This window comes from Scyliorhinus canicula, chromosome 11 (assembly GCF_902713615.1).
Source record: "Scyliorhinus canicula chromosome 11, sScyCan1.1, whole genome shotgun sequence".
In the NCBI taxonomy this organism is placed as follows: domain Eukaryota; kingdom Metazoa; phylum Chordata; class Chondrichthyes; order Carcharhiniformes; family Scyliorhinidae; genus Scyliorhinus; species Scyliorhinus canicula.
The window spans coordinates 19,272,109-19,284,254 of record NC_052156.1 but is presented as its reverse complement, the minus strand read 5'-3'; the positions used below and the strand labels follow the sequence as shown (position 1 = coordinate 19,284,254).

Sequence of the window (12,146 nt, the reverse complement as noted above, 5' to 3'; positions counted from 1 at the left end):
AGCGTGGCCAGTCCGCCTACCCTGCACATCTTTAGGTTGTCGGGGCTAAACCCACGCAAACACCAGGAGAATGTGAAAACTCCACTGACTGTGACCCAGAGCCGGGATCAAACTTGGGTTCTCGGTGCCGTGAGGCAGCAGTGCTAACCACTGTGTCACCGTGTTGCCTTGGCTCAGTATACCTGATATTAAACTGTGTAACATGCCTGATAATGTTCAGTTCTCTATTGTAGTTAATGTGTTGTTGTAATATTATGTAATGGTAAAGTCACCATAGTCCCAGATGAACGTGGGGGGGGGGGGGGGGGGGGGGGGGGGGGCGGAGCTGACTGATTTTCCTGAAGATCACTACACCTCAGGCCAGGGGCAAGGTTGAGAAGGTGGGGCCTTCATGAATAACCTCAGCCAGTATGGGGTTTGAACCTGTGCTGTTGGCCTCGCTCTGCTTCACGAACTAGGGGCGGAATTCTCCGACCCCCCGGGGGGTCGGGGAATCGCCCGGGGCCGGCGTAAATCCCGCACCCGCCGTGGCCGGAATTCTCCACCACCCGGGAATTGGCGGGGGCTGGAATCGCGCCCCGCCAGTCGGCGGGCCCCCTGCGGAGATTCTGGTGCCAGTGGGAGCAGGCGGCCCGAGCAGGCCCCGGGGTCCTGGGGGGCGGTGCGGGGCGATCTGACCCCGGGGGGTGCCCCCGCGGTGGCCTGGCCCGCGATCGGGGCCCACCAATCGACGGGCGGGCCTGTGCCGTGGGGGCACTCTTTTTCTTCCGCAGCTGCCACGGCCTCCGCCATGGCGGAGGCGGAAGAGACCCCCTCCACTGCGCGCGCGCCGGGGTGACGCCAGCGGCCGCTGACGCTCCGGTGCATGCGTGGACTCACGGCGACCGGCGAAGACCTTTCGGCCAGCCGTGACGCCGGTCGGCGGGGCGCCAAAGACCGTTGGCATCGGTCGGCGGGGTGCCAACCACTCCAGCGCGGGCCTAGCCCCTAAAGGTGCGGAGAATTCCGAACGTTTGGGGAGGCCCGACACTGGAGTGGTTCTCGCCACTCCGGTTCGCCGGGACCCTCCGTCCCGCCGGGTAAGGGAGAATCCCGGCCCAGCTGTCCAGACAACAGACTTAACCAGCCCCAACATGATCAACATAGAGAAGTATATCTGCTATTGTACTGAAATATGTCTGATCATAATCTAATGCATTCTCCATTCTGCAAGTTTATAGTTTATTGTATCGCAATTTGTCACAGTGATGTAATGTGCTTGATATTATCAGGGCAGTTGTATAATTTAACTCTGTGCCAATTATTTGGTGCAATGCACCTAAAGTTAATTCAGCTACTTCGATAAGTTGATGTTATGAATTTTATTTTCAGGATTTCCTTGGTCAAATCTTTGTCACGCTTGGGGAAATTATTGGATCTGCAGGCAGTCGCGTTGAGAAGCCACTGACGTGAGTATTGATGTGGAATGATTCCCGGCAAAATGTGTCTGGAAAAACCAGAACGGTGATCACCACCTGAAATTTTTGAACCCGGTGTTGAGATCGGAATTTTGGAATGTGCAGTGAATTTTATGTTCACGCAGTGAGCTGTCGTGATCTGAAATGCACCATCTGAAAGAGCAGAGATCGTGGATTCATTAGTAACTTCCAAGAAAGGATTTGGATGCATATTTGAAATGGAAATGTTTGCACAGCTTTGAGGAATGAGCGAAGGAGCGAGAGTTCACGGATAGGTGTTGTAAAGAGCGGGCACACGCACGGTGAACAAGGTGGCCTCTTGCTGTGCTCTATGATTCTATAAATGTGGGATCTCGATGTTCATTTTTTTCCACCGAATCCCTCTTGAAGGTGAAGGCCAGCAGAAAAACAAAACTAGAAGACGAAGGCAGAAACTTTTCCTGTAACTTCAGAAGATCATTCGCAGATTTTTGTAGGAAGTGGGTTGTGCATAATTGTTCTGAGCTGATTCCTGTAATTAGGAACCTACGATTAGTCTTCATTGTGAAGTTATTTAAATGCACGCAAGCACTTTTATCACCACAGTTCAGTATTTACTAATGGAAAGGCATTTTCAAAAATTAGCAATCAGCTAAAAAGCATCGGCAACCTTTCTGCCTTTTGCAGACTTGAAAGTGTGTGCATCAATTCACAGATCACTATCACTGAAAGAACGGCTGATTGGATTGCCATCATTTTGGAAGCACGGGATAATACCAACAGTCCTTTATTTACCATTTAGCTGAACTCACAGAGGGAGTCCAAGCTTGGGAAATGCAGTTTGAAATTTAGTTGGGCAGTCTATTTCCTGCTAAGCTGCTTGAAGCAGGTTGTTCCGGCACCTGCGTCTTGTGAGTGAGAAGCCAATTAAGTTAGAGTCAACCATTTATTTGATATAGGGGGACATGCTCCACTCCAGTGGCGGACTGGGTCTAAAAATATTGGTTGCCAGGAGACAAAGGGGGCCCACCCACAACTACAATGCTATAATTTAATTTTCATAACGAATAAATAAAATTTTCAAAAAATACATATGGAAAAAAGGGTACAGTTAAAATTTTTGTGGAAAAAATGTGTATTTCTTAGTAATTACAGTGTACATGTACTGTACATATTACTGGCAGTAGATACCAAATGTAAATACAGAATGTTATAATTGAATTTTATTTATTTTTTTAATTTTAAGTAATTGGTTGATATTTTTAAATAGTTTACTGCACAATTTACACATTAACAGATAGTTCAAAAGCACAATAGAGCATTGCATGCAGTCCACTATATTAAGAGCAATCGTTTGTGTTCGCTAGATGATTGTGCAAATCTGCCAATAATTGCTTCTGCATCCAATTCATCTAACAATTCCTTTTCAATGGATAGCAAAATGTATGATTCCAAATTCTCATCAGACAGTGAATTTCTTAACCTTGTCTTTATGATCTTTAGCTTTGAAAATGTCCTCTCACATTGGACTTGAGTAACTGATAGTGTGCAGATGACTTTATAAAGTTCATAAAGGTTATCATATGCCTTGTCATGAAGTCTGTTGGATGCCAGAATTTTTAGTACACACGATGGGCAAGTGCAGCAAATTTTACAAATGTTGCAACTGGAATCCATATGCTCACCATCATTAAGCAATAGCTTTAATACATCAAAGTTTGAAGCAAAAGAAAACAATTCCAATATTACTTGATCTTTGCTGATTTGTGGAAACAGCTTAATAATAACTTACAATGCTTCATCTTCAAGGCCCTTCTCTGCAATAGTTTTAAACTTTGCTGGGTCCAAGCAGGACAAATCTTTATACAACTGTTTGTGTTCTACAAAGCGTGATTCTAGTGACTGGACAATGAGATGCATTATTAGGTTAAACACATTTACTCGAAAATCAGCTAGAGAATCTGAGGAATTTCTTTCATCATCAATAAGCTCATCTGCCATTCTTTTCTTCTTCCTCTGCCTCTTAACTGGCAATGCTGTTTCCAATGCATCAATTTCCAATGTTTGATTTTCATCCATATTCATCTGTGAAATCCTGTCATTACATTTATTTACAAATTCCAAAGCCTTGCTGTGAACATTATCAAATGTTCTTGTCTGTTCCTTCAACTTTGTTGTAGCTGAATCTACCAAACTCCATGCAGTAAACATCTAAACAACTTGTCTGTAGATAACTTGATAACGGGGTTGTAATTTCAAATATATACAAGTAAGTAAATGCTGTCAATATGGTTTCAAACTTTAGAAGACTTTGAAGTAAAACATTTGCTTCATGTTTTGTTTTTGCATCAAACTTTTCTGAATCTTGTATTATTGATAAGCATGTCAATAGATTTACGAAAGTACTGGCAACGGCATCATCAAAACGTCCAAATATAGTTGTTGCTGCATTGGATTTTCCTGACCATCTGGTCTCACCAATTAGCTTTAATCATTTCATTTTTTCTTGTCCTAGATGTTTTCCAACAACTTCTATCCATACAGCCATTCTCCTGTATGATGCTTTCACAAAAGTTGCTATATTCTGGAGCAAATTGAAAAAAGAAACTGCAGGCACACAATATTTTGTTGTTTCAGTTATCACCAAATTCAAGACATGGGCATAGCACCATATATGAACATGTTGATCAGCCACATCAGCAATTTTACTTTGTAAACCATTATACTGGCCATGGTAGCTTGCAGCACCATCTGTGCTATCAGATAAACATTTTTGGGGGTCAATTTTAAGATGCTGTAATGTTTCAATCAATAGATCAAAACGTCCCTGTCCTGTACCATCATTACTTGGCACGACTGAAAGTAGTCACTCACAGATAATACCTTTAAGCCAGGGGTGGGCAAACTATGGCCCGTGGGCCGCATGCGGCCCGCCTAAGGACTTTATGTGGCCCACCAAGTCATTAAAAAAAAAAAAAAAAAAAAATTTCTTTTCTAAATTAAAAATAATTTTTTTTAAGGTTAATGGGGGGGCTGTTGGGTTACTTGTAGGGTGGATACGTTGACTTGAGTAGGGTGATCATTGCTCGGCACAACATCGAGGGCTGAAGGGCCTGTTCTGTGCTGTACTGTTCTATGTTCTATGTTCTATATGAGGCGCCCAGAATCATAACCGGGTGAAGTAATTATTTTACTTAATATACTATGCGGCCCTTTAAAATTGTGAATTTCTGAATGTGGCCCTTGCACGGAAAAGTTTGCCCACCCCTGCTTTAAACACATAGCGAATAATAATGCTAAACTGATCGATGGATGAATTATCTTGTGTTGAATCAACCTGAATAGAATAATATTTTGCTTGAGAAACTTCATGACTAATTCTTTCTTGTATCATGTTCTTCATAATTTTGATTAACATGTTTATAGTTGTTTTACTCAGGTATGTAACAAGTCCATCACGGCCTTTACTTTGAGCCTTTCCTTGTTGCTCTAATCGTTTGATTCTTTGTTTAGACTTGTTTTGCACTGCAGAAACGTGAGCTGCCATAATGGGGTCATATTTTGCCATCAACTGCACTGTATCTAAAAAATTGCCATGATTCAGAACCTCATTATCTAGAGTGTAGGCCGATTCATTTCTGTGACCTCGAAAAGGAAGTGCTTGCTTGCCTAACATCTTTATGATGTCTATAATCCTCATGATGACAATACTTCTCTGCTTCAATACTTCTTCTTTCCTTTTAATTAGTGATGCTGCAAAAAATTTAACTACGGTGCCATCATTAACCACACTGATATATTGCTGAGCATTTCTGACATGTGTTGTTGTTGATTCATGTTAAGTCAAGCTCTGGCTAATACGCCTGTAGTCACTTAAGCCACGTACAAAGGGTGATGGATTACAAGTGTTGGGAAACTCAAAGGCTAAGCAGTATGAACAATATAAGCATCTATTTTCTTTGTTATATGTTAGCCATTTTCTTGGGACTGAAACATTCATAATTTTCCTCTCATACAAACGAGCATCAAACGGCAGATCATCAAGTGGCTGAAGTGGATGTTCAGCAAAAAACTGTTTTAGCTTTGCTCGTGATGGATATTGGAAGATTCCAGTAATTGATCTTTCATTTTCTTGTGGATTGTGCTTGTGGTATTATAAACTCTGTAATAGGCCTGCATCGCTTGGCTGATTCCTTCCTTTCTGCTTCTTTTTGTTCTTTGCGTTTTAGTGACCCAGATTTATGCTTTTTCTTTTCCATGCTGGTAGGGGTAATATTCCTGAAATAAAAACTTAATTAAAAATAGCCCACATTGGGATAAATAAATATTGATGATTGCAAGAATAACTTGAAGGAACACCAGATAAACCCCTACTTGATAAAAAATATAAAATAACTTACTTACACTTCAATAGGCTACGTTCATTAGTCAATACTACTGTGGCCTATGCAGCTTCAGAAGAGGAGACAATCCACTGTCCAGTGTTCACACCAGCAAGCAACTGAGACAACTGTTGAAACTTAGAAGTTTGGTCTGACTATAGTAAGACATTAAGAATGGTCCCACGACCAAAGTTAACATGTCCAGTTTGATACCAGTGTAGTGTTACAAGCGCAACCCTTTGAGTTTACCGATCATGGCTTATCACTTCAATATCTTTGACCTCATGATTCACGGTCAAAGGTACCGCTTCTCCTTTTCGGTGACCTCACGACCCTATATACTGCTTGATATCCTTTCAAGTTTCCGACCATCTCAAATGACGAACTGTAACTTTATCTTTAAATTCACACACTCTTGCTGAAAACGTGGATTTCCAACTATGTCCGACCCGGGTGCACCCCCCCCCCCCCCCCCCCCACTCCTTTTCACATCCGTTTAACACTGCTTCGTTCCATCATACACTGAGTGATTATTTGTTTGTTTCTTTATTGCACTTTTATTTGGTATTGCTCTTTTTAAAAACAATTATATTTTATTAAGTTAGAATACAAATCTCAGGAAAGAAGTTGGAGATTTATTTATCTAATTAACTATAATTTTTAAGGGCCCTTCAGAGATTCACGGGCTCCTTCTTGGCTCTCTGGGCCCCGGACCAATGTACCGGCTGAACCAAGACTACTGCTTGATATCCTTTGAAGTTGCCGACCATCTCAAATCACGAATTGTAACTTTATCTTTAAATTCACACACTTTTGCTGAAAACATGGAATTTCCTTAATTATGCCCGACCCGGGCCCCCCTATTCCACATCCTTCCACTGCCTCCCCTGCTTCGTTCCTTTTCATGCACTGCTTATTTGTGGCCTGTTCTCTTTTTTTTCTTATTCCTTTTTATTACTAAAACAGTTGTCTGTGTTTGTTTCTTCATTGCATTTTTATTTGATATAGGGGGCCCACTTCATCAGGGGCCCACTTGCCATCGGGCAAGCTGACACCCTGGCCAATCCGCCACTGCTCCACTCATTATTCTTGGAGCCTTAACATCCCCATGTTTCAGGTTTAACACAAACCACCTTCACAGTGAAATCTCCCACATTTTCAGTTGGAGCTGTGTTTCACTCTTTTGCCATTAATGTTAATGCTTTAAACCTGCTAAGTCCAAAATTACCTCCATTGCGATGATTTCACACTTCAGATACGGCTAAGCAGCCGTTTAACTAATACCTGTAACAGCTGATGTTACGCAAGCTGTAAAGAATGTAATTGAAGGGCTACTTTATTTTAACTGGCCAGAGGATGCGCATGGAGGTGGTGGTGGGCGCGGGGGGGGGGGGGGGGGGGGGGGGGGGGGGGGGGCCTTACCTGGTCTGGCTTGCCATGTGACTCCTGACTGACCCTGACCTGAAATGGTCCAACAAGCCGCTCAGTTCAAGGGGCAGTTGGGGGATGGGAAATAACCCACACCCAATGAATAAAAATAAGTTTATACTTTACTGAAGGCAAAGCCTCTTCGAGTGCCTCACTTCTAAATCTCACTGAAGCCCAGCACCACAGAACATGTTGACAGGCTACCGATGGGATGATTGCTGTGTCCCTGACCGTAGATAAAATTAATTTCCGCCGTTTGAGCTGTTTCTCTGCAGGATCGGCTGGAATCGATAACACTAATGAATAAAAAGTGGGAGATTTGTAAGGCCATCCGAGGCAATGTTCTTGTACACTGTGTTCCTGTTGCCACCAAACGCAGTGAAAATGTAATTTGAAATTTATGTTGAAATAGGGAATGTCGGAAAAGCTCAAGCCGGTTCCCATTGCAAATCCATGCTCGGTCCGGAAGTGCAGACTATTGAACAAGCAACAACAACTTGCATTTACGTTGTGTCTTCAACATCTAGAGTAAATAGCAAAGCCATGAGGGGAAACAAATGCCATCTCAGGAAGGGAGAGATTAGCTGAGGTGGCTTAATGCCCTGTTAAGGACTTGGGTTTACGGAAGACACTTAAAGGAGGAGAAGGTAGTGGAGAAGCTGAGCCATTAATGGAGATAATTGGAATCAGAAGTGGAATCAGGTCACTGATAGTGAGTCGTAGGATGGGTGGGGAGTAGGGGGTGCGATGTTGCACAAAAGGCTAAAGTCAGTGGAACAGAGCATTATTGGGCATGGGCTATCGAGCTGGAGGGTCCCAACTTTATGATGTAGTCGGCCTGTGAATGGCCACAGTTACACTTACCACATTACATCTACCTCAGTGGGTCAAACCATCAACACCATCCCCACAGCCCATTTGGATTGTCAGATGTCGCTAAGGGAGCTATGCGAGACAAAAGCAATGAGATCAGGCTTTGAATCTTGAGAAGCAAACCTGCTGATCAACCCACATGGATTACATAATTAGGGTTACAGCAACTGGATCACATGGTATTGGTCCAGCCTTTTGCTCCATTCAGTCAGAGGCCTGTTAGGACTGCCATCTTACAGTGCAAAGCAAGGCATCTGTGAAGGATTTGCTGGCTGACACTCCCATTGGTAACATTCCAGTATGAACAAACCCAGAGTTAGTGTCAACGGAACAAGTCTATGACCCTTTGGATACAGAAGCTGAGTAAACTGCAGGGGATTGATGCTGATGCATCAAGATTGCTAAAACAGTAGATGATTCACCACCTGAATCCTTGATACATTCCAAGACATGTTGGGGTAGTTTGGAACTTAATTTTGAGAAGGAATATTATGACCATATCACACACACACAGACTAAGGTTGGTAACACTGTTTTTCATAATGTTATACAGCAGAGGGCAGCACAGCAGAGCTACTGATCAGCTGTTCTGGGGAAATTTGCATACGTGCAGTGCGGTCAGCCTAAGTTGAAGGGGAACCGGCGAAAGAGACCCAAGGAGTTTGAGTGAAGACAAGCATCCAGCAGAGGGCAGCACAGCAGAGCTACTGATCAGCTGTTCTGGGGAAATTTGCATACGTGCAGTGCGGTCAGCCTAAGTTGAAGGGGAACCGGCGAAAGAGACCCAAGGAGTTTGAGTGAAGACAAGCATCCAGCAGAGGGCAGCACAGCAGAGCTACTGATCAGCTGTTCTGGGGAAATTTGCATACATGCAGTGCGGTCAGCCTAAGTTGAAGGTGGTTTGTGGAGAGGCTGTTGGCAAGTGACAGTTAGAGGTGAGGGACGTCGTCAGTGTCCCTGCTGATTTCATCTGTGGGAAGTGCACCCAACTCCAGCTCCTCAAAAACCGTGTTAGGGACCTGGAGCTTGAGCTGGATGAACTTCGGATCATTCGGGAGGCAGAGGGGGTCATAGATAGGAGCTTCAGGGAAGTAGTTACACCAAAGACTGGAGATAGATGGGTAACTGTAAGAGGGACTGGGAAGAAGCAGTCAGTGCAGGGACCCCCTGCGGTCGTTCCCCTGAGTAACAAGTATACCGTTTTGGATACTTGTGGGGGGGACGACTTACCAGGGGTAAGCCATGGGGTACGGGCCTCTGGCATGGAGTCTATCCCTGTTGCTCAGAAGGGAAGGGGGGAAAGGAGTAGAACATTAGTAATTGGGGACTCAATAGTCAGGGGCACAGATAGGAGATTTTGTGGGAGCGAGAGAGACTCACGTTTGGTATGTTGCCTCCCAGGTGCAAGGGTAAGTGATGTCTCGGATCGTGTTTTCCGGGTCCTTAAGGGGGAGGGGGAGCAGCCCCAAGTTGTAGTCCACATTGGCACTAACGACATAGGTAGGAAAAGGGACAAGGATGTCAGGCAGGCCTTTAGGGAGCTAGGATGGAAGCTCAGAGCGAGAACAAACAGTTGTTTTCTCTGGGTTGTTGCCCGTGCCACGTGATAGTGAGATGAGGAATAGGGAGAGAGAGCAATTAAACACGTGGCTACAGGGATGGTGCAGGCGGGAAGGATTCAGATTTCTGGATAACTGGGGCTCTTTCTGGGGAAGGTGGGACCTCTATAGACAGGATGGTCTACATCTGAACCTGAGGGGCACCAATATCCTGGGGGGGAGATTTGTTAGTGCTCTTTGGGGGGGTTTAAACTAATTCAGCAGGGGCATGGGAACCTGGATTGTAGTTTTGGGGTACGGGAGATTGAGAGTATAGAGGTCAGGAGCACAGATTTGACTTCGCAGGAGGGTGCCAGTGTTCAGGTAGGTGGTTTGAAGTGTGTCTACTTCAATGCCAGGAGTATACGAAATAAGGTAGGGGAACTGGCAGCATGGGTGGGTACCTGGGACTTCGACGTTGTGGCCATTTCAGAGACATGGATAGAGCAGGGACAGGAATGGTTGTTGCAGGTTCCGGGGTTTAGGTGTTTTAGTAAGCTCAGAGAAGGGGGCAAAAGAGGGGGAGGGGTGGCGCTGCTAGTCAAGGACAGTATTACGGTGGCGGAAAGGATGCTAGATGGGGACTCTTCTTCTGAGGTAGTATGGGCTGAGGTTAGAAACAGGAAAGGAGAGGTCACCCTGTTGGGAGTTTTCTATAGGCCACCTAATAGTTCTAGGGATGTAGAGGAAAGGATGGCGAAGATGATTCTGGAAAAGAGCGAAAGTAACAGGGTAGTTGTTATGGGAGACTTTAACTTTCCAAATATTGACTGGAAAAGATATAGTTCGAGTACATTAGATGGGTCGTTCTTTGTACAATGTGTGCAGGAGGGTTTCCTGACACAATATGTTGACAGGCCAACAAGAGGCGAGGCCACATTGGATTTGGTTTTGGGTAATGAACCAGGCCAGGTGTTAGATCTGGAGGTAGGTGAGCACTTTGGAAACAGTGACCACAATTCGGTGACCTTTACGTTAGTGATGGAAAGGGATAAGTATACCCCGCAGGGCAAGAGTTATAGCTGGGGGAAGGGCAATTATGATGCCATTAGACATGACTTAGGATGTGTTGGTTGGAGAAGTAGGCTGCAAGGGTTGGGCACACTGGATATGTGGAGCTTGTTCAAGGAACAGCTATTGCATGTTCTTGATAAGTACGTACCAGTCAGGCAGGGAGGAAGGGGTCGAGCGAGGGAACCGTGATTTACCAAAGAAGTGGAATCTCTTGTTAAGAGGAAAAAGGAGGCCTATGTGAAGATGAGGCATGAAGTTTCAGTTGGGGCGCTTGATAGTTACAAGGAAGCGAGGAAGGATCTAAAGAGAGAGCTGAGACGAGCAAGGAGGGGACATGAGAAGTCTTTGGCAGGTAGGATCAAGGAAAACCCAAAAGCTTTCTATAGGTATGTCAGGAATAAAAGAATGACTAGGGTAAGAGTAGGGCCAGTCAAGGACAGTGGTGGGAAGTTGTGTGTGGAGGCTGAGGAGATAAGCGAGATACTAAATGAATACTTTTCGTCAGTATTCACTCAAGAAAAAGATAATATTGTGGAGGAGAATGCTGAGACCCAGGCTATTAGAATAGATGGCATTGAGGTGCGTAGGGAAGAAGTGTTGGCAATTCTGGACAAGGTGAAAATAGATAAGTCCCCGGGGCCGGATGGGATTTATCCTAGGATTCTCTGGGAAGCCAGGGAAGAGAGTGCTGAGCCTTTGGCTTTGATTTTTAGGTCATCATTGGCTACAGGAATAGTGCCAGAGGACTGGAGGATAGCAAATGTGGTCCCTTTGTTCAAGAAGGGGAGTAGAGATAACCCCGGTAACTATAGGCCGGTGAGCCTAACGTCTGTGGTGGGTAAGGTCTTGGAGAGGATTATAAAAGATACGATTTATAATCATCTAGATAGGAATAATATGATTAGGGATAGTCAGCATGGTTTTGTGAAGGGTAGGTCATGCCTCACAAACCTTATCGAGTTCTTTGAGAAGGTGATCTGAACAGGTAGACGAGGGTAGAGCAGTTGATGTGGTGTATATGGATTTCAGTAAAGCGTTTGATAAGGTTCCCCACGGTCGGCTATTGCAGAAAATACGGAGGCTGGGGATTGAGGGTGATTTAGAGATGTGGATCAGAAATTGGCTAGTTGAAAGAAGACAGAGAGTGGTAGTTGATGGGAAATGTTCAGAATGGAGTTCAGTTACGAGTGGCGTACCACAAGGATCTGTTCTGGGGCCGTTGCTGTTTGTCATTTTTATAAATGACCTAGAGGAGGGCACAGAAGGATGGGTGAGTAAATTTGCAGACAACACTAAAGTCGGTGGAGTTGTAGACAGTGCGGAAGGATGTTGCAGGTTACAGAGGGACATAGATAAGCTGCAGACCTGGGCTGAGAGGTGGCAAATGGAGTTTAATGTGGAGAAGTGTGAGGTGA

At 44.6% G+C, this 12,146-nt stretch overlaps 1 protein-coding gene across 2 annotated transcripts in view; it reads left to right on the top strand.

The window, feature by feature from the left end:
• The window catches only part of LOC119973878 (copine-9-like), a 540,456-nt gene that overhangs the window by 253,271 nt on the left and 275,039 nt on the right, over positions 1 to 12,146 (top strand). For both annotated transcript variants that reach the window (XM_038812403.1, XM_038812402.1), the window contains one exon: positions 1,372 to 1,448. In XM_038812403.1, coding sequence (XP_038668331.1) covers positions 1,372 to 1,448 — 77 coding nt within the window. The remainder of the gene's footprint in view (positions 1 to 1,371; positions 1,449 to 12,146) is intronic.